At 37.7% G+C, this 24,000-nt stretch overlaps 1 protein-coding gene across 1 annotated transcript in view; it reads left to right on the forward strand.

Moving 5' to 3' along the window:
• LOC140156492 (uncharacterized) overlaps positions 1-20,468 on the forward strand; it is a 130,933-nt gene extending 110,465 nt beyond the window's left edge. The window contains exons 8-22 of the mRNA XM_072179435.1: positions 465-536; positions 1,142-1,213; positions 2,721-2,792; positions 3,162-3,233; positions 3,624-3,695; positions 7,778-7,849; positions 8,340-8,408; positions 8,943-9,014; positions 10,123-10,194; positions 10,789-10,860; positions 11,553-11,639; positions 12,438-13,163; positions 13,929-14,041; positions 14,368-14,654; positions 19,982-20,468. Of these exons, the coding sequence (XP_072035536.1) occupies positions 465-536; positions 1,142-1,213; positions 2,721-2,792; positions 3,162-3,233; positions 3,624-3,695; positions 7,778-7,849; positions 8,340-8,408; positions 8,943-9,014; positions 10,123-10,194; positions 10,789-10,860; positions 11,553-11,639; positions 12,438-13,163; positions 13,929-14,041; positions 14,368-14,654; positions 19,982-20,092 (2,041 nt within the window). The 3' untranslated portion in view covers positions 20,093-20,468. The remainder of the gene's footprint in view (positions 1-464; positions 537-1,141; positions 1,214-2,720; positions 2,793-3,161; positions 3,234-3,623; positions 3,696-7,777; positions 7,850-8,339; positions 8,409-8,942; positions 9,015-10,122; positions 10,195-10,788; positions 10,861-11,552; positions 11,640-12,437; positions 13,164-13,928; positions 14,042-14,367; positions 14,655-19,981) is intronic.
• The last annotated feature ends 3,532 nt before the right edge of the window (positions 20,469-24,000 follow it).

Consider the following 24,000-nt stretch of genomic DNA (forward strand, 5'->3'; position numbering starts at 1 on the left):
TGGGGCTACGCATACTGCACAATAACAAATCAACACAATGGGAACGATTGCTTGCTACAAGAGGAAACCGAATATAATTAATAAGAAAGAAAGAACAGTTTACCAACCTAAAGTGTTACAATTAAACAAGACAACAAATAAGTAAATACAAATCCCGAGTGGCACACAACCCAACTTGAAAAAAAGCAAGGTAATGTGCCGACATGGTAATGGAATTCGATTCCGATGCCGGCACATTTCCTTTCTTTTTTTTCAAGTTGGGATGTGTGCCGGTCGGGATTTGTGTTTATTTGTTGTCTTGTTTAATTGTAACACTTTGGGCTTGTTTAAAACTGTTCTTTCTTTCTTATCAAGAACTGAATATTGATTACATTAATTCTTGATTTTTACATCAGTTAGATTGATTGTCTCAATTATGCTGACATGTAACTCAAGTAAAAAGTATTTCTTGTCTTCAACCACAGGGACTTATCACACAATGGCATCAGATCACTAAAGGATGATGACCTGCAAGGATTGATAAGTTTAACACATTTGTAAGTGTTCTATTCGAAGTTCTACATGTTCCGTTGGCTATTTTGGTATCATAGAATACATTACGATCATATTACATATTTTGGTAGACTTCCAGTCAAGTCATGTTTTTTTCAATAACTAGTAGATAATAATTATTATGGTAAAATTGGGCCCGGAAGGGCACCTTGCCGGCTTACCATCTAGATCTACCGGGCAGAAAGTGGACCAATATTGCATCATTAAACTTGGTTATTTGGCCAAAATAGTGTAAAACGGCAATCTTTTGCATTCGCCATTTTCCATTTGAAGTAATTTTTTGGATCTAGTCAGCGACAAGACTTAATTTATTAATGTTTATTGTCTCTCTAAAATACCGAGAAAATTATATCGAACCTGAACGGGACGGTTTTGTTTTTGCACCGGGACGGTGCACCTCAGAATAAGAGGCTGGCGACGCTTCTGAGTTCGACGGCTTGCCAGAGCCACCAATTGCTAGGGGGAAATGTGCACAGTGGCGTAACGTCATAGGGGGCATTATGCACATGACTCTTGTTTAAAGGTTTCTTCAACAACACTGATATTTTGTTTCTTCTTAACATTTTTCTTATTTTTGTTATTAATTCAGAGATTTGGACGACAACAATATCCGGGAATTACGGCCACAACTCTTTGCTGACCTCGAATCTTTAATTCAATTGTAAGACACCGATAATAAATGTATCTTATCTGTAACACTATAAAAATGCTGTAACAATTAAATTGATGCGATAGAGTTGGTTAATCTGCTAATTCTATTTGAAATTCATACTCTCCCTGTGGAAGATATTTCCAAAATATTTCCAAAATCTTCCACGAGGGAATGCAATTGTCGTAACAACAAAAATGTCCTCCAAACGATTGCATTAATCATTAGGTCTGCAAATTATCATTGATGAAATGTTACGATAACACGAAAGAATGTTGTTTTTGATTTATACTTTTGCTCCAAACACAAATAAATAATTCATACCTCAGAATTTTCAGATGGTACTCCATCTTTCATCAGCGAGTGAGTGACTGTATCAAGTCGCGATCTTCTTGACCTTTGACCTGATACAGACTCGTAGACTCCTGAAAGTTTGAACCGGCCACGTCTTTGTTGAGAGATGGTTGGTTGGCTTTTATTTGAACTACTTCTTTGACTCCACGTTGGAACCACCTGCTGTCTCTGTCGAGTATGCGGACTTTATCCAAGTCCACAAAATGACCCGGAGATTCGATGTGAATGTGGTTTCAGACCTCAGATGGAGTAGGCCCTACCATTCCGAAAATTCCGAGGTAGAAATTATTTCTTTGTGTTTGGATCAAAAGTTTAAATCAAAATCATGATTTGTGCCAACGCAGATGAAGTTCCTTGAATGCAAGAGTGTTATTTTAATGGGCCTTTTATTAATGTTAATTTCCTGATTAATTATGCAATTATGCAAATTAGATTGTGGACAAAACATTGGAATTATTAGGCGCCACATCCAATTTGGTCCTATAGAACTATCGGTGCCCGGTTAGGTACCGATGACTCTTAACATCACTCCCTGGATATGTAATAAATTGTATCAAGCATAATAATTAACAGTTGCATAGTGTTATTGTTTTTCATTTAAATAAAAAACGAATGTACTTTACAAATGTTCAGGGTACGATAAAAATGCCTTCGGGCACCAATAGCACTATAGGACCAAAAACGATATGTGCCTAAAGACATCAGTATTAATTTTCTGATCAGAGTTTTAACTTCACCATACATAGAATAAAATAATGATAAATACATTTGTCAACTATTCGGTTATTTTTTCTGTCTCTTTGGTTTAAACTGTTATGGGCTATGGAGTTTGGCCATCGAGCTGAACATACTTCTGTACCTACATTTGTTGTTCCTTGTTTGGTACAGTTTGTATATCTCTATGTGCATAGTGATTGCCATCACTTGTTCCAGTGCACTTTTGTATTCCTGTTGATCCCTGCTGTTTTGTAGGTTAACACTTCTATGGGTCTTGGAACTGGTAATTTTTGGCTATCGAACTTTACCTACTTCTGTGCCTGCAGTTTATGTTTGTTGCCCTCCCCCTGCAAACCGTGTTGTGTTTTACTAGTTTCCCCACATCAAGTTGGTATACCTTCCTCATTCTTTTCAGTGTTATTTATCAACGCTGTATGCTTCTTTTCAGGTATTTGTCACGTAACAGCCTGTATGTACTCGAAAGTAAAACGTTCAGCGAACTCAAGAATTTAGAAACGCTGTAAGTAACAATGTAAAGGGTTATAACGATTATTGTTTTGTTTTAGTTTTTCACTGAATAGCGCTTTACATTTATTAGGCTAGAATATATCACACCACTTGGCAGCCAACAATAACGGCGCCGCTAAGACTATACCTTAACAGCTCCCAATTTTACATCTAGGTGCAGTGGACAAGCGAGATAAATTGCCTTGCCCAAGGGCACAACACGTTGGCCTTGATTGGGTTCGAACCCACAACCAAAATGAGTTGTACGCTATAAAGATGACCGTAATTAAGGCCACAGTTGCATAACTATCAGAGTAGCTATTCAGCAATAACCTAAGTGTTATAATTAAGATATAATTTGTTTTATTTTTTTCTTTTGTAGGCACATGGTGGCTTGTGAGTTAAGAGAAATTCCCACTGGATTGTTTTCTAAACTTCATAAACTGGAAACACTGTAAGTTGTACAAACTTGTTGTTGATATTAGTGTATTGTGTGTGGGTGTGTGAAAATACAACAAACGCAAAACACACCACAAAAACACAAATTAACCTCATGGACACTAAAAATTATCGGCCTCTAAGAACTTATTTGATTGGTTAAGAGGGCTATATCATGTATTGAACCAATCAGAGATATGGTAAGAATAATCAGTTGGGTTAAAGGGGATTGTGCTTAACATTGCTGAGAGATCTAAAAACTTGATTGGTTACTCAAATGATTATATCATGTAATTAACCAATCAGAGGCTCTGTAAGAAAGACAGTAGTGTATGCATTTTAAAAATCAGTCTATGATGATAGTTCACAGCTTTAAATCTCCTATTTTTGTATTGCATCATTTTAGGGATTTAGCGCATAACCTGCTCACATCAATCACCAAGGCACACCTGGTTGGATTAACATCACTTCGATATCTGTAAGTGTTATAGAAAAATGACAGATTAAATTTAAGTCAGTCGTATTACACTGAAGCCCATAGATCCGCAGTGTCATGCGTCTCCCGATTGCCTTAAACAAAAAAACAAACGATCATGTTCAACATTTATGTCAGCAGAAGAAACAACATCTTTAATAAGCTCACCTGAAACAGCTGGGGTACAAGTCCTCACACTCTGAAAGCAACGGCCTTGGCTCTAAGCTACTCAACAGCCAGCAGAGCATGTCCTGTATGGGATAGATCGCCTCATGCAAACAAAATGGATCCATCCCTAAATGCTAGTTGTCGCTTGTTGTCGATCAACATCAACTGAGAACCTATACACTCTAGCAGGTATAATAGCGTTACCCGGTGTAAGACGAAATGTAGCAAGCGTGAAAGACCGCCAGCGCCAAGCCACTGATGTAAAAAATAAGGCATCCCCTGTTTGGACATGTTCCTCCAGACAGCCTTATGAAAACCAGAGATAGCTTCCTCAACAGTGTTACTCGACTTGCAACAATCACTAACAGTAACAGAGTGGCGATATCACTCACCAACTTCGCATATTCCTGTTGGCAAAGAACTACAACCTGGTGCAGACGCAAGTTGGGTTGAATGGAAATGCCTCAAAAGGTCTGGAAGATGTTAACTGACGAAGATGTTATGTCAACATCAGCAAATGGGACTATAGAAAGAATGCATATGTAACCTGCGATTGTGGAACTGAACCACAAACAATGGAACACCTATACTTTGTTGCCCTCAACTGGAGCAAACATGCCAAACTGCCGACTTAGCAGTTTACTATTATTCCGAAAAATGTGTGCAGCACTGGCTGAAACACATTTTGTAAATTAAAATCTGGTGCCGTGGATACGCTAAGAAGAACATGCATGTTAAGTAGGCATTTGCCGCCTGTTTGCTAGTTGTATAATATTGCGTTCTTTCTTGGCATGTGTTTGTCTTACAAAAACAGTTGTGGCAAAATGGAGGGCGAGAGTTCATAATGTTGAGAGTAATTAATTAAATCGTTAAAAAGATGTATACTTGATTATGTTGATTTACTTGATTTAAGATCCATCACCTCTATTTAGAAAAGATCAAACCATTCCCTATGTGCGTCTTTGCGCGCGCTCGTACGCACTAAGTCCTTATTTTCATTAACAATATTTTAATTTACAATGACATCACTTGACTTAAGCATACAATTTCCATCAGCAAACAAAATAGCCGAGATATTTTCGTTACCAACGTGAAAGATAATATTGAGCCTTGTGGGACACTTTTAAGATCAGACTTGTTTTGCAGATTTGCACATGTTTCCTACCATGTAACTCTTATACCATTAGGACAAAAACTATTCCCTATACATCCCGTATGCTATAGCTTCCCAGCAAACAGAATAATGTAACACTTAATAATTTAATAACACTTATATGTCGTGTTATATATGTCATGAACACGTTTGTCAAACGTTGTCGATCGACACGTAAATAACATTCTCTTTAGAATGTTTTGCGTAAAGCTGACACAAATGTTTTCTAAATGTAGCTGAATGTTATTAAAACATTTTTATACCATTCATATAACCCGACGTTTAAACATTTTCTGTAAAACGTTTTCATTTCATTTCATTTTATTAGAAAAAGCATCGTGGCCCTAAGGCCAAATTGAGCAATTTTTACAAAATTCAAAGACATCAAAATATTACTAAATTACAAATACAAAATATATAAACAACAAATTTAAATTCAAATAATGCAAGATAAAAGATGAAAAAATATTGCACATATAAAGCAAAAATGGATATTGCCACATATTAAAACATCAGCATGCAGGTGTGAGTCGGCTCCGGGAGTCGGTGTGGGTGGAAAAGGGGTACACACAAGGTGAAGGGTGCATGAGCGCACGCATCCCGATGCACACACAACGGCATGCCAGCACACATGGTCCCTTCATCTCTGAACCCATACAACACCCAACCACCACAGAAAACAGCCACTCACACCTGCACAATATATACTGCACACACACTCACATACCTAATTCACACCACACATATCACTGGGCTCAAACAAACTCCAAAAACACCTGGTACTCCCTCGTGCTCCCACTCACACATACAAATAAAGAGATCATAATAAATTATATAAATATGACACCTGCATACATGTAATACATCAAAACTGTTTAAAAGCACTAAAAGTGGCAAATGCAAAAGGATAACTACTGATTCAATAAATTAATAAAATATGGTACTGGACTATTAGCAAACCTGGATGTTCTGACAGGAATTTTTGATATTGCACTTGAATTGCGGAGATTTCTACCATGGGCTTCAAACCTAGTGGGGGGAATGAGATGACTAGTACGAGCATTGGTTGATAGCCCTTCAGCAAATGAATGACAGAGTAATTCTCTTCTGTTAGTTAAAAAATCAAGATTGCACGAAGTAATTGCATCATCATAAGATGTATAGTTCCAACCAAGTATTGTCCTACATGCCCGTTTTGTTTTCTTTCAATATCAGCAGATTGTTTTGATGTAATACTTGAGTGCCAAACCACAGCAGCATATTCGAGAACTGGTCTAAGGTAACTTTTAAGAACAATGGTGAGCTCATCTTGAGAGAAGCCAAATTTTTTTAAAGTGCGAAGCATAAACAGACGCCTATTGGCTCTGGTAAGCATATCATTAACCTGGGCGTCCCATTTAAGGTCATTTTGTAACCAGAGACCGAGCACTTTCGCTTTGTCAACATAAGGAAGAGGCTCATTACCAATTCTCAAATCTGTGTGTAGTGGCTCTGATCTACCAAAATTAACAAGAAGAGCCTGGCATTTGGATGGGTTTAATTTAAGGCAATTGTTTTTGGCCCACTCAGTAAAATCATTCAAATCATCTTGAAGACAGCCTTTAACATTACGATGACGGTTCTCACCAAAGGTCATGTCATCAACGTATTTCCAGTATTGTGATTTGGCATCTGTGGCAGCATCATTAATAACAATTTGGAATCCAATAGGACCCAGTTTTGTGCCTTGAGGAACCCCCCTTTGACCGTAACATACTCAGAAATAGAATCATTGAATTTCACACACTGCTGCCTGTTGTGCAAAAAATCACAAATCCATGGCACAATGGTTCTTCTCACACCAACTTCGATCATTTTCTCAATTAACAAGGTGTGATTGATGAGATCGAACGCTTTTGAGAAATCTGTCAGAACCACTGTGCCAACGTTGTGATTTTTTTCCGCACCCTAGTGGAGAAAATGCATGAGATTAACTAAATAATGGCTGGTAGAAACTCCAGAAACATTGCCAAACTGTTTGATGTCAATAAAATTCTCAATGTCTTCCAAAATCCATTTATAGATAAAACCCTCAGCAATTTTGGAGAAAATTGAAGTGAGAGACACAGGCCTAAGTTTTTCAACATTAGGGGTGCTGGTCTTTGAACTGGCACAATTATTGCTTTTTTCCATTGGGTGGGCACAATTCCCTCCTTGTAGGAGGAATTTAAAATATCTGTGAGTGGAATACTGAGTTCATAAGCAAATTCACGCACCAATTGAGGTTTTGTGTTTGTTGGGTTATGAAGTAGGATTTTAATGGTCTATTGTGTCAAATGCTTTAGATATGTCTCGATCCGTTGACTACTGACATATTGTGAATGGCAGGAAAACTACACGCTCTTGTACATTTCTTTGCGTATAGCTGTGTAGACAAATAAGACAATACCTATAATTGGTATTTTACTACCGTTGATGGGGTGAACATCGATATAAAATACCAAAAGCAAGAAATGAGTATCACGTGATTATATAATAATTAAGGCGAGGACAAGAAGGGCGTGACTACTAGTATGTTCACCCCATCAACGGCAGAGAATTGACCCTTTTGAATGATTGCGCTACGGCCGTTTCTGGAGCCGTTTGTGGGGCCATTTGTATCTGCATAATCTTCTTCTGATGATTTGCTTAAATCTGTGCGTTTACACCTTTGGCAACAAGCGAAGTTTATTATAATCTATAGTCTATTGAACGTTTGACGTATTTTGAACGTACATTTTTACAGGTACTTAAAAGACAACAGGATTTCATACATCGAGCCAGGTGCTTTCGAAAAAGCACGGAACATTTTCTTTTTGTAAGTATCGCGATTTATCTAAGAAAGATTTCTCAGTGGTCTGGGTTTTAATTTTCCCGGTTTTTACGCATGCGTGATGCATTTGTGCTTAGTGTAAGTTTAAAATAATAGGTAAACCACAGAGTACTACAGAGCGCGTACCACCAGTCAAAGTCTCCGCCTCATCCGATAATGAGGGCCGATTGTTCCGTGAAATGCGACAGGCGAGACTGCTATGCAATTACCGCGCATTTTCATGGTCTATCGCGTAATCGCGAAAGCACGCAACGCTCTATCACGTATACGCGAAGGCACGCAGCGCTGGCGTGATTGTTAGACACGACACGATCGAACAATCGGCCCTCATGAATATGCGAGAACTTACACCATACAATACACGGGGACTTTGACTGGTGGTACTTTCTCTGTTTATCTCTTTCGTCTATGAGGTAAACTTCTTTCTCATGATACTTTTTATAATAAAAACACCGTGCTGCTTTTATTTTTCTAGACAACTGAATTCCAACAGACTTACGGCCATAACACGAGTTATGTTTGAGCCACTGCAGTTAATAACCTTGTAAGTAGCAAAATCACTTAAAGTCTTCGTAACAAATGAGACATTAGAAATCACAACGTTGTATATATAGGATCCTATGGTTAACATGTTTCATACGCTACTATAACCAGACCAAATCACAAAGTAACATAATTTAGTATACAATTGACTGACGTAGCTCACATTTTGGTCACAATAGTGACCTTCATCACCTTAAGCAGGAGACTGGTAACACAAGCTAGGGATACGCCGGGGGATACGAAATAATTGATGGAGAAACCCTGGGTATCAGTGGCGTAGATTTCTTTTTGACATTTGGGGTTGGGGGTAGGGGTTGAAAAAATATTCTTGAAGTAGAGTGAATCCAGCTGTGACCTTTGGCGACCAAATAAGTTTATGGTACAAATGATTGTATGGACCATCCCCTGGCAAAATATTGGGGTGATTTAACCCTCCACCCATCCCCCACGATCTACGCCTATGCTGGGTATGAGTGCGTTTTTAGGATGTCATAAACTTAAAACTATATAACAGTTTATCCCTTCTGTATTACAGGGCGCTGAAGGAAAACGTCATAGAGACCATTGAAGACAAATCATTTTCAAACCAAGCTAGTTTAGGAGATTTGTAAGTTGTTCATCTTGCTTGCCCCTACTTCGTGAACTTGGCCCCTCAACCATTTTGTGTGTAGCTTTGTCCAACAGGTGGATTTTTTTTGCATTCAATACATGTCCATAAAAATTAATTAATTTACAAGCATACATAATCGTTCAGTTACCCTTTTAGAGGTGGCGGACACAATTAGATGACGCTACACGAAGAGGGTAACGTATTTTGAATTTGCCGGGTTTTACCCAGATCGAACACAGCCCTCATATTGTGCGTGTGTACCACATGCTTCGAAGAGGCCAATAAGCATTATGTTCACATTTTATTACAAAATTGTGTTCGGTTATGTGTAAAGTCTATGGAGATAATGATTAGAGAATAAAGCTAGAAATGCCGACATAACTGATTTAGGACCATTGTACACATAACGTCACTTTAGCAAGTACGTGTATAAAATATTTCAGGGGGCTCTCGCCAAATCACAATACAATAAGCCAAAAAGAAACTTCACAAGGTCATATCTTAAAATCCTGTGCAGGATTAATGCACTGACATTGAATAGCTTCCTGGACAACATTCACAGCCCAATAATTGGCACCCACCACACGAAATCTGTGAGAAGGTGTATAAGATCCTTACACAGATGACAATTTCCAAAGAGTAAGTGGAATAGTGTGGAACGGGGATGTTTTCTGCTTTTCACTAACTTTTTTCAAGAATCAGATCTTGTTCTACACTATTCCGCTTACTCACAGATTTCTTGTGCTATTTATTGGGCTGTGAATGTGGTCCAGAAAACTGTTCCATGTCAGTGCATTTTGCTGTTGTGTCAGTTAGACAACTGCTTGGTTACCGACATGTGTTTAGAGTAGAGTATTGAAGTAATCTTGTGTGTAATTTTCGTTCATTTTGATGCACAGGATTTTAAGATATGACCTTGTGACAAAAATAAGTTTCTTTTTTGGCTTAGTGTATAAAAATGTCCAAAACCTATGCTTTAGTGGTAATGAAATGATCTCCATTTCTTGTGTTTATGTCCAATAACGTCTTGAATCTTTGTTTTATGTATTTATCTATAAATCTGCTGAATATCGACCGTTATTTCAAATTCTATTCACCTTTACAGAGACCTCAGTGATAATTTCCTCACTGTCATTAGAAATGGAACGTTTCTTAATCTAACACAACTGTCCAGTCTGTAAGTATTTTAAATTTCTTCAAATATGTCAAGTGTCAGTTTTGCCCTACACGATAAAAAGTGACGACATTAATTGTTCACCTTAAAAATGACTTCAGGCAGTTGTTATCTACCTAAATAACATCTGATAGACTTTTGTCAAATCCCTTAACTTAAATATCCGAGCCCTTTGATATTGGTGTATAATACACTCGTATGTATAATACGCTCGTACTCCTTTTAAGGTTGGAACCATTCCTCTGAATTAAACCACGGTTCTAGCGTATGAAGTATGATTCAATGATCTATTGTAACAAATGCTTTAGATATATCTAGATGCGTGCGGTGGCTAATCGTGTATAACCAAACAAGAAAAATTAACCAGAGAATAGAAATTCGAACAAATTTTGAACATGTTAAAGAAGTACCTATAAACTGCTTAGTTTATATACAGTACTTGAAATCTTTCATAATATTTTCGAGTATTCAATTATTACTGCAATTGTTTTAAATTAACAAGCATATAAGCATTAATCATATATCGGGTTTTTTAGTGTAAGCCAATAAATGTAATGAGAAACAATTTTGTTTACCACATAGTTCTCTTTCACTCAGGTATTTGAGAAATAACAGTATCCACACACTTCAGATGGGTTGTCTTGACACTTTGCTCTCTCTTGTGGGATTGTAAGTAATTTATTTTCCTGATATCATTTTTCTTTAATTAAAACTATTCAGGTAAATTTCAATGTTTAATGATTATGATAATTATCTAATTTGGCTACTCATGATTTGGCAATTATGAACTCTTTGGAATATATAGACATACGGTATTTGTACAACTTATACAAAGATTCTTGCTATGTGATTGGTCAATTTAATAGTATTAACAATTCTTGCTATTTTTAGCTTAAGCTGCAAAAACTATTGCACTCCGCTCGAGTGTATTTGTTTATTTTCCACTGCACACCACGATTACAGAGTGCTCAATAGATTGTGTTCACCCATGCCATGCCAAGATGCATTCGAAGGGGACGAGACCGTACGCACTGCTACTAAACGTGTATACGTAGCGATAACTTTCGAGCTTGATGGCTACCAGTCCTGGACTGGCATGGGTATTGCTTCTAAAATAAACGCATTTTTAATTTATTTTGTTGTCCTGGTGAATGATGAAATAAAGCAGAAAAGCAAAATTAACATAATAATGAGTTATATAAAACATAAAACAAATATTGAAAGTTCTTATTGGTACAATTGAAAGAATATTTTCATTCGGTGAAAATCCAGTCAACAGTTCGGATCTCACCTCGTGGAAATATTTTATACCAATGTACTCATATTTGTATGAAATAAGTATAAAATGCTTTATATTTCAGGGATTTACGTCTCAATCCATTTATGTCCTTTCCTCCGGACTTGTTTGAAGCCTTGGGAAGAAACGATCCCTTGAATTTGGAATGGGTGTAAGTTTCTTACTATTCTTTTATTTCTTTAGGCATTGACCATATTGACACGACTAAAATACATAGATACATAAAAATAACAATAGTGAAGTTGTCAAGTAGGTAGCAGAAGTGAAATACTGAATTGTCATACATGATTCCATTTCCTGCCCTTTTTATAGAAGATAATTCATGTTTTAGTCAAGAAAGCAGTCTACCTGACGTCGAAACATTTACTGTTGTAACGATCTTCTGTTTACCGCACAGGATGCTGTGTCTTCAGCAACACGATTGCCAGTTCGTTTTACAGGAGGATTGTCGAATACATGACTTTGCCCCTCGCCTCTGTTTATGATGTTGTTTTGCTTCTTGTCGCAACTCAACTTTCTGACCTATTCTTTTGCAAAGCCTGCGGTGCATGTTGGCAGTACCAGGTTATCAGGCTGAGACACAGCATAAATAAAGTTTTTATGTGAACAAAACGCCTTATGGGCACTCCTTTTCCACAATATCCACAACATACAGTCTTGTGCTCAAACTATACCTTCACTGGAACCGATAATGCGCTATTCCAGTTGAAATCCATACACCCCCTATGGAAGACGTGACCTTAATCTGTCACACATTCAGGGCACCCCATTTGAAATTCACAATCCCTGTATGGAAATTAAGGTAACGTCTTCCATGGGGTGTATGCATTTAAATTATCTTGTTGATTCGACGAGTATATGAAATTATGAATTTTCCCTTTACACCAATAATTCAAACATTTTCAAATTCGACCATTAATCAAATTACTCCACGTCTCTTTTATATCAGATACTTCGACCATTTTCATTTGTGTGGTTACGCTCCACGTGTTCGCCATTGCATCCCAAGGACTGATGGCATCTCGTCTACAAAGAATCTCCTGGCCAATGCTCTTCTTCGCTCTTCGGTATGGATTGTAGCCGTGTTGGCATTCATAGGCAATCTGTGTGTTCTTCTTGCAAGATGCTTTCTCCGCGAAGACAACCGTATTCATTCTTTTTTCATTACAAACTTAGCAGTTGCCGATTTGCTCATGGGATTATATCTTATCATAATCGGCTCTTATGATATGATCTTCCGCGGTGATTATATTCTACATGACATAACGTGGCGGAACAGCCCAATGTGTAAAATATGTGGATTTCTCAGTTTTCTTTCCAGTGAAATGTCCGTTATGACACTTTCAGTGATCACATTAGACCGTTTCATCTGCATAGTTCATCCATTTAAATTCAAGAACCGTTTCCTGGGACAAGCAGCCATTTTGATGGTTTGTTTGTGGATCCTATGGATTACGCTAGGTGCCTTGCCCGTACTACACACGGCATATTTTGGGAACTATTTTTACGGTGCCAATGGTGTATGCCTTCCATTGCAGATTAATTATCCATACGCACAAGGATGGGAGTTTTCGCTAATTATCTTTGTTATCTTTAATCTGATGGCGTTCATCTTCATTGTGTATGCGTATCTGAAGATGTTCCTTACAATACGGTGGTCAAGTCTGGCAATGAGGTATGTTATGAGTTTGTTATATTGCTTTAGGTAAATTTATATCGCCGAGAGTATATCTATAAAGATACTGTCTCTCAGAATGTCTACCCGTTGAGTACGGGACTGTAATGACCTTATTAAGCTGCACAACGACGCAACATTACAGTTGCCAAACCAGGTATATAATAACTTCAGACAGACTGGTAACAGCAAGGCTTGATAAGATTTTGACCATTAATTCCAAAGATATGCCAACCACAGTTTTACATGATAGTAAACACGGCATACAATATGCTGGTTATTCTGTCCTCGGAAGTATATCATCACATGTTACAACGGGCTGTTCCACACACCCCCTATGGAAGACATGACCTTAATCTCCCACACAGGGGGCGTAGATTTCAAATGGAACCACCCATTCGGGTAACTGAAATCCACACTCCCTGTGTGGAAGATTAAGGTCATGTTTTCCATAAGGGGGTGTATCATGGGTATGAACTGGAATAGTCCAGTCTAAACATGCGATCGTGTAAAATAAAATTATACATGATTACTTTGATGCACCCTTATAAGCTATGGAAGACATGATGTATGGAAGACATTAATCTTCATCAAATGTGGTTACCTGAATGGGTGACTCCATTTGAAATCTACACTCCCTGTGTGGGAGTTTAAGATCATGTCTTCCATAAGGGGTGTATGAATTTCAACTAGAATAGCCCAATTAGTCTAGCCAATCTCGGTCTACCGATAACCAACTCATTTTGTATGTATGTCTTTGTGAAGGTCAACCAAGAAGAATCAAGAGTGGCCTCTTGTGAAACGGTTTGGTCTCATCGTATTCACGGATTTTCTTTGTTGGATGCCTATTATCATCATGAAATTTGTTGCATTTGGAGGTATGTACTTTTGTCTGTTCTGTGCCACTTTACTAAAGTCGTGTTCACCCGGTCGAACATAAGTCACTTATTACCGGTAATAAGTCAATATTACCAGTTATAAGTCACTTATTACCGGTAATAAGTCACTTACGTCCGACCGTGTGAACACGACTTTAGAAATACATAAAAGATATATCGTAGTAAGTTGTACCAAGATGAAGTTATTGTCACATACATTATAATGCTTTTGTAGGGTTTCTTACAATCTCAGCATCCACGAAAAATCACCGTTAAGAAAACCAAATAAGTAAAAGTGTTTATTTTGCCATTTCTTTTTGTAACAGGTGTACAGGTTTCCAATGGAGCGTATGCCTGGTTCGCCATATTTGTACTTCCCGTCAATTCCGCCCTTAACCCAATCCTATATACAATGACCACCAAACTCTTCAAGCAAAAGATCCTCATACCACTGGGCATCTTACAACCGAAGCGACAAAAACCATACGATCCTAATTCATCGGTAGACGACTCGTTGGTATCAAAAGCTTCAGGAACGAGACTGTCTGTAATCTCGTCAAAGTCTCGCGGATCTGTCCATGCCAATAAATCGTGTCCACAAGTCAAGACAAATGTAAGTGAGATATGTCTCTAAAGATTCCGTGACTGGTAGCACGCCTGAAATGTATGCAAATTTATCAAAATTATTTAAAACAAAATAGATCAGTAATTGTGTTGACAAATACATGCACATTCTCCTCACGGTTTAGACAGTTTCGTCACACCTAGGTCGGGCAGGTTTCTCAGAAATAAATGCGATGATCCGCCTTCATGCTTTCATTCTCTTGCTCTTTTCTGCCCCCAGCGGGTCATTATGTGATATCTCTTTTTATGCCCGTCAATGCAACCACCTCATAATTACGCCGATTTAAACAACATGGAATCACACCAACAAGCCTCCGAATTCAATTCCCAATTAGGACCATAATAAGAGCTAAAATGGGTCAAAAAGAGGGGCACTGTGACTATCAGACGTGACGGAATATATTCGTGGGACAAGAGGTGGATCATCGCATTGCTGAGGAGGCCTCTCGACCCGGGTTACAAAACTGTCTAAACTGTGAATAGAAAATTGCATTTGTCACCATAATAATACTGAAATAATTTGGATATTCCTAATGAACAGTGTACTTCGGTTATACATGCGCTTTTATAAATACGCACGTGACCACCTCCGCGCTGCCATAACAGCTTATGGACAGTAAGTCTCGAAGTAACCTTCTACATAGCGAGTGGTCTTTCTGTACATTTGAATGCAAAGGCGGGACAACATGAGATTGCTGTGCAGCAAAATTGTCTATTTTGTTTAACCTTGTGATTATATTGTAAACGTTTCCGTCGTTGAATATTTTTTTCCGTCGTCAAATACTTTCAAATGTTGTTTTTGATAACATATTACAAATTCGGAATTGCAAAATGTGTAATAATTTTGCAATTCAATTAATACTTAAATTTGATGGTATTTATCTACAGAGTTCCTATGCCTTTCTGTATAGTGATCAATACATGAGAATTTTGTCACGCTTGCTGGTCTTGGTATGTCGTGCCCGTGGGTCACGTGCGCATTTATAGAAGCGCATTTATAGATATAACCGAAGTACACTGATGAAGCTACTAGTATTCCAAGATTAATTAGTTAATAAAGACCCAAACACATTAAGCCACAGGCAAATGACAGTTCAATTATGAACTCTGTTATTATAATAAGAATATAAACGCTGCTAATACTGTTACAGTATATAGCTTTAGCATGTTTAATGCTTGTGTATAAACCATTTCTGGTAGTGATATAGTTTGCACATAATTATTATAATATCTTAACCGAATTTAGTACGAATAGTTTTACCAATCATTTCCACTTTTTTGTATCTGAATTTTATTTTTCCTTTTCATTATTACCAGCTAAAATTTCTTAATATTATGCCACTAAAAGAAATTGAGGGGCTAGTGCAAGAACGCCATATCTGCAATAGCTGCCCTATAGACAATCGACAATTTCTGTATTCAATATTGTACATATTCTAAAAATGTGACACCTGGCAGCTATTGCAGATAGGGCTTTCGTGCACTATACCCCCGGACTATACCCCTCGACATGTCATCAGTAATGGGTAGAATGTTTTTAGAGCATTCAATGGCATGATACTACGGTGTCTGATCTCCGCCAAACTCCCCCTTTTATAATTCATCTCCCCAAATTTTCAGTTTTCCCCTTTTTGCGAAATGCTTGCCCCTTTTTCAAATATTTTCCCCTTTTAACTTTCCCCCTTTTCAAATAGTTCCCCCTTTTCGACTTTCTCCCTTTTCAAATAGTTCCCCCTTTTCGACTTTCCCCATTTTCAAATAGTTCCCCCTTTTCGAATTTCCCCCTTTTCATATAGTTTCCTCCTTTTCGAATTTCCCCCTTTTCATATAGTTTTCCCCTTTTCGAATTTCCCCCTTTTCATATAGTTTCCCCCTTTTCGAATTTCCCCCTTTTCATATAGTTTCCCCCTTTTCGAATTTCCCCCTTTTCATAGAACCCCCTTTTCAATTTCCCCTTTTCATATAGTATCCCCCTTTTCAATTTCCCCCTTTTCATATAGTTTCCCCTTTTCGAATTTCCCCCTTTTCATAGAACCCCTTTTCGAATTTCCCCTTTTCATATAGTATCCCCCTTTTCGAATTTCCCCCTTTTCATATAGTTTCCCCTTTTCGAATTTTCTTTTCACCTTTTACATAATACCATTTTAAAAACAGATGTCCCCCATTAAAATAGTTTCTCCTTCTTAAATTTTTACTCCTTTTTTTATTCCCCGTTTGACGATGCGTAGGCTTTACCAGTAGGCACCGACCATCTATAGTGCCAGCCTTCATGCTTCGATCGTGCATACATGTACTTCGATATTGAAATAGGTCCAGCCTACACGTTGAAAGCACGTGATTGTCTGATACAAATTCTTGAGCTAAATAAAATGAATAAAATGATACTTATTATGTAATTTATGAATTCTAATTCTATAGGATATAGATCTACATTTAAGAAAAATCATAATCTGAATTATATCATGCAACTAAATATAGACCCAGGAAAAGGCCAGGAGATTGGAATTCGAATCAATTAGATTGCCTTATTAAGGGTAGACGAGGTATTGTTGGTCGAAGCAACCTAAAATCGATTTTCATTATCTAGATCAATATATTATTGAAAATTATCACCTTGATGTTTTGCAAAAGTTCATACTACAAATCGTATACTCTACAAACTTGCATAATTTATTGTTGTTAATTAGTTATGTACGTTTTACAAAAGTGTTGTTGTTTCAGAACTCTTCACAACGTAACTCAAGAACCGCAGCACCTATAACTGTATATCTGTGATATTTTAATTCTTCTACACGCTCGCTATGAATTGAGCAATGCAATTTTGCCAAAGCTCACTACCATTCGTAAGATGCTGTGAACTACCAAATCACAACAGTTTAAAATAATTAATAACCTTAATCGTTATTATTTTGGACTTGTCTCGACTTTTAAAAAAGACTAGGCTTAATTCCTACTTAATTCTTCATCTAACATTATAGGGCCTACTAATTCTTTTTGGATTTTTGAGGCGTGCACCACTGACCGAAGTCCCTGGTTCATTTGTCTGGTCAATTGAATATATGCCATAGAGCCTTTGATTAGAAAGCACATTTTTATTGTTAACGGGATTGTTGACAAACAAAGCATAGCGAAAATTACTCGGAACTGGCTTAAAAATAAAGTTGCATAAAATCACACAGCCACACTTGTCATAAATATGCAATGCCCATTTTGTCCAGGCCCGTTTTATAAATGTATGCTTTTATTGTCATTTCACTGTTAAGACCGCTTGTTTTAAACTTTGGTGCTAACTTTAAAAAAAACCTTTTGAATATATAGCACAAACAATTCTTATTTAGGCCTATCTAGGCTTCTGTAACAATGGCAGCCAGTTTTTTGTTGTCTCTGACATATCCCTGTTTATAGACAAGTTCTTCACATACTTTCAAACATCATTGCTATGAATTTGACCAGCATAAATATTTATGCATGCCATTTCACCCGTTTAACATTCTGAACATCATTTGGTTTATCAATCATATCGGGTTTGCTCTTTGTACAGCCCCTCTATAAACGTACATAAAAGTTGACGGATCCCTAACCCATTGAATTTAGCGGGCGCTTGCACAACAGGCTATAAATCTACCTACGTTGGTATCCAAATTCATGTAGAACGCCTTTCCAATAATGGATGTAGCGGAATGAGCTCTGGTGAGTGCACGGTACTCTCCAGGGTCCAGGCTTACTGGTAAAGCCTACGCACGGAAAACGGGGAGTACCCAAACAAAAGGGAGTATTAAAAACAAAAGGGAGTATTATTTTAAAAAGGAGAAACTATTTAAAATGGGAACCTATTTGTGAAAAGCGGGAGGAAAGTTAAAAGGGGATTATTTGTAAAAAGGGGGAACTATTTACAAAATGGGTGAAAATAAAGAGGGGTATTATTTGTAAAGGGGGTAATTCGAAAACGGGGAAACTATTTGAAAAGGGGGAAATTAAAAAAGGGGGAAACTATTTGAAAAGGGGGATGCAAAAAAGGGGAAACTATATGAAAAAGGGGAAAGTCGAAAAGGGGGAAACTATTTGAAAAGGGGGAAAGTCGAAAAGGGGGAAACTATTTGAAAAAAGGGGGAAACTATTTGAAAAGGGGGAAAGTCGAAAAGGGGGAAACTATTTGAAAACGGGGAAAGTTAAAAAGGGGAAATATTTGAAAAAGGGGAAAGCATTTCGCAAAAGGGGAAAACTAAAATTTGGGGATATGAATTATAAAAGGGGGAGTTTGGCGGAGATCAGACACCGTATGATACAGTTTTTCACCCCCTTATTTTGATGTCATATATTTGCCTGCCATAACCTCATAGGATACATGATCTATTACATGTTTGAATTTAGAATTTGCATGTTTAGACTCTTTGAATGACTAACCATAAACATTTTTCTTTCTTTCTTGCTTGTTTGCTTGCTTGTATTTTTTGCATTTTGGATCGCATGTTAATCAGGGAAATTCATATGTTGCTACACCGCCAAAATCCACGGTGACTACGTCATTAACAACATCAGCTACCGTATCACCTGTTACGTCATCAGCATCCAAGCAAGTAGTTTACTTATTTTGTTTAACCATTGTATCAATCGACTGCTCAGTGCCAGAAGTGGGTAAGTGCAATAGCTGCCATGTGTAGGTGAGTACAATATAATGCATGTAAATTGCCATATGTTCACAGGGCAGCTATTGCACTTACCCACTTCTGGCATTGAGTAGTTGAAATATGTCTTAGATTCAAAATCAAATAAACTGCAATTCCATAAACGAAATGGAATCTGGGACGATTATACGCATGACGTAATCGGGTCGACTAGATCAGTAAATTCTCTAACTTTTGGATTTTTGTTCACATCTGCTAAATTCACTATTTTTTATCGGAATGAGATGAAAAACATCAACTGCAATAAACGAAAATGAAATCTGAGACGATTACATTTACGCCTGACGCAATCAAGTCGACTATATCACTAAAATTCTTTTAAATACCTCGCCCCTTTCATTTCTTCTATTTATTATAATATATTTATTACGTATATAATATATAATGAACTTGATCGTTTTAATTTACTACAGTTGAAGTTTTTATCTCTTTTAAGATCAAAATTGCAATCGATGCTTTGGAGTTAATAATAGCATTTATATATTGTGGATGTAGTAACATATTCTCTGGGATAATCTGGCAATTTTTGTCACACAGTCAGGGCAGTATATATATTTTAAAAGTTTAAAAGTGTTGTAATATTTTGCTCCGATAATCCAGTTATAGTGATTTTTTTTATTTATCTTTATAGGTGCTGATGTCATGTCATCCTTCATCATTGACAGAAGAAGTAGAAATACATGATGATTCTTCAATTCCATCAGTTCAGGATAATTCCTCCTTCGAGAACACGCGAGAGTGATTTGACAGGGACTGCCACTCTTGTATATTATCGAGAGTTGACAAAGTGCATTTACAGTTTGGAAGATACTGCCAAATGTGGAACATGACTATTGCAAAATAATACACTCCTACGACAATGGCTACACTGCGTTTAAGGGCTTTCCATAGTATTTTTCTGGGACATGAGAGCACATCAGACATATCGAATTGCATTCTGAATACGATCGATGTCCTTCAAATAACATCCTTTACTGTGGGAGATAACTTTCTGGCTTGTCTTATTTCAATTGAACAAGGTCAATATTCTAATGCTGGTTTCATACTTTCCTGCAGCTTTGCCGCTCTGACGACGATTTTGCTTCACTGCGCAGTCGCACCAGAAACTCTAGCGGTGACCAGCGTAGTCTCCACAGCAGCCAGTTTGGTTCCGCTCCCTCCACACAAACAGTCTGCCAATGATCACGAACTGGTCCTTTTTGATTCGCTAACGGTTTTCTGCCGACGTCATCCAGCTTGACGTCAAACAAAGCTTTCAATTGGTCGATCGGCTAGACGGCTACTTTAAAAGAAACGGCGTTATAAGTGGCAATTGGCAGACTGTTTGTGTGGAGGGAGCGTAACCAAACTGGCTGCGGAGGAGACTATGACCAGCGGTAAGCCGATATATCGATCACTCCACCACTTTGCCCAAGCAGCAGCATAGCTAGGAGTTTATTCAATTGAACTTAGGAGCGATGCCGCTCGGATCGACACATGAGAACATAATACATACATACATACATACAATATTTCTAAAGAAAAACAAATGAAATTACAACAATTCAAAAAGGTGGGTTTTACGGTACCTTTTAAAGATCTGCAGTGACGGGGCCTCTCTGATGGAAGTGGGCAGTGAATTCCAGTGGCGAGGACCGTAGACTGAGAACCCTCGGTCACCTGCAGATATTTTGATCTTGGGAATAGCAAGTCTGGTAACGTCCTTGGAGGAGCGAAGATTACGTTTGCTGGAATGGGTGTTATACATAGAAATTAGCTCAGACAAGTAGGTAGGGGCACTGAATAATACACTGATACATGAGAACAAGAATTTTGAAGTTAACTCGCTGCTTGACTGGGAGCCAGTGAAGACGGGTGAGATACGGTGATATATGATCGCGCCTACGAATACCGAAAATCAAGCGAGCAGCTTTGTTTTGAATGCGTTGAAATTTCGTGAGTTGGGCTTCGGTGATACCAGCATCGATTTTTGGCGATGCTGAGCGGCAACATTGGCTTTCATAGTCGTGCCGCTGCCGCTGAGTGATGTGCCGCTCCGCTTGCAGAAAAGTGCAAGCGGCATGATGAAGCGGAAAGCGGCAGAAAGTATGAAACCAGCATAAAATCCATAATACCAACTCTAGTTGTGGATCCTAATCACATTCGCCGTTGGTTTCTTGATAGAAATGTAATTTTTTAATGTGTACAGTTTCCCATAGATCAACACATGCTGCTGTACAGGCAAGGTCAAAGGTCACTAGTAGGAGACAAAAATCTTTGACCGATTGAAAAATCTGTAATCGAACACAGATTTTTCACGGATTTGTCAAGCGGTCACAGATTTTTCACGGAAAAAATGTCTCTTAGTGGGTTTTAATTTCAATAATCTGCCGATGTTTTGGGACTGATATTTATTGAATTAACAGGCGGCATAGGACACGCAACACGGACGTACGAGGCTGGCGAAGATACAGGGCTGACAGCCCCATTCACAATACACGGTTAGCGATTATAAATGGACAATTAACATACTTGCAGTGGGGTACTTTGCAGAACCCCAACGGTTTTAGAGTAAGATAATTTTGCTTTGACACCACATAACAAATTTAGAATTGTTTGTGAAGATTTCATGATTATGTGTTAATCCAATGGCGACGTCAAAATAGCGATATCGCATCCACCATCATCTGTGAATTAAGAAATGTCTGGTAAATATTGTAGTGTAAGTTTCGCGTTCCCCTGTAACCAAATGTTGCCTTGATATGATATGCCTTCCCGCGGGTCGGGATGGTTAGATGTTGAATGTACTCGCTAAATGTGAAAGTGATAAAAGACCATTTTACTCAGATACGATTGCCTACAATGGAGTGAAATTACAACAGTGACAATTTATTAAATTTCACCCTGGAAGGGGTTAATAAGCCCAATCGCTATTGTAACTTCCTGTTTTTAAGAGCAGTTTTGGGACACTTTGACCTCTAGACTTCTCCGTAGTCCACTTGCCAATTGTGCACTACTCGGGCTATTACATTAAACTTAAAACTCTGATTTAATTAATGAGTGCACAATTGATAGATTTTCACAACTGATCTTTTCAGTCACCGTACGCCCGCTGTTTGTTAGCTTCCCAAGTGGACTACTGACTTTGCCTTGAGAGTTAGGCCAATTTCTGGCCTAACTAAAATTGGTGATGATGTAATGCATCTTTAAAAATGAATCTGGCTTGTGATTGGTCGCCCAGATCTCGTTATTGTTTAAATCCTCCCGACGCGTACTGGTACCATTATAACTATACATGGTACACAACTATCTAGGGAATGCGGCGCTTTTGTGCTGGTGGATGAACGTATGCATCTAGCGCGTATTGTACCACCATGCTCAGTCTTGTGGTTAGATTTTATTGATAAACAAGTATGATTGACAGTGTGTGAGTCCGGGGTAAAGTTCTGCTTAAAAGTGAAAGTCCATAGTCGGTTTTTCGGATAATAAACTGGCAGATTCTAAAATTAGAATTGTTCAGTATTGAAGTGTCATTATAATTATGCCATTATGATATGTTGCATTCAATAATATAAGCCTACGTAGGGCCTATACTTTACTTTTACTGTCACAAATATAATTATATAGCCTAAACGTTTTCATAACCATTTTAAACTAGTATTTTGATGTACTAAATATCAGTATAATTTCGAGTTCAACTGAATGCGTTCATCATGATTAATAACATTTTTATTTATCAAAAATCGACTATGGCATAGTCTATTTGACCTCTGACATATCGTGGAAATTGCTGTTATTATTATTAATTACTTTATTATTGCCATAGTGTTCTCATTCAAAATATTTAAATAATTAATTTATACAATAATGATGTTTTTTGGGTTTGTTTTCATTCTTGTAAAACATTTTAGATTATATTTTGTACGCATAAAAACCAATTTTTCTCAATAGGTCAGAGGGCAAAGTGTCCCAAACTGCAAACACTGTCCCACAATGCATTGCAAACTTCAAATGCCGATTTGGCTTATTCACCTTGGTAAGAATGAAAGTCACTCTGGAAAAAGCAAAGGGGAGCAATTCACTCTCAAAAGAGTGAAATTTGACTCCATTGTAGTGATCACAGTTAGGCAATCCATAAAGGAGTGAAATGTCAATCTTTTACATTACATTTAGAGAACATTGAACAACTTCACACACACACCCCTGCAAAAGTGTTGAAAACAAATACACACACCCCTCAGCACCACCCACACACCCCTACGCCTCGCGCGCACACCCTCCCACCTCACACCCCACGCATACCACACATACACGTCACACAAATATATCTCGGCAGTTGATGTGTGTCTTGTATTTCGTCGTTTTCTGTGGCTATAAACATAAACCAAACATTTATTATGCCTAGGGTGTTTTACCAGATGAACAATTTGAAACTAGAGATATTTTTTCCATGATTTCCTTTGTCATAATACAAAATTTCAATATATTTTTTTAATTTCTTATTTTTGTGACCAAAACTTATTATAGTCTAATGTGATTACATTCTTAAATAAACAACACAGTCTTTCTATGTGGCATCTTAGAGTCGGTGCTAAAAATGAGAATTGAAAAGTTTTGCTATAAAAAAAAGGTGTGCATCAGTGGCGTAGCCAGCACTTTTTCAGAGGGTGG

This window comes from Amphiura filiformis, chromosome 7 (assembly GCF_039555335.1).
Source record: "Amphiura filiformis chromosome 7, Afil_fr2py, whole genome shotgun sequence".
NCBI classification, from domain to species: Eukaryota; Metazoa; Echinodermata; class Ophiuroidea; order Amphilepidida; family Amphiuridae; genus Amphiura; species Amphiura filiformis.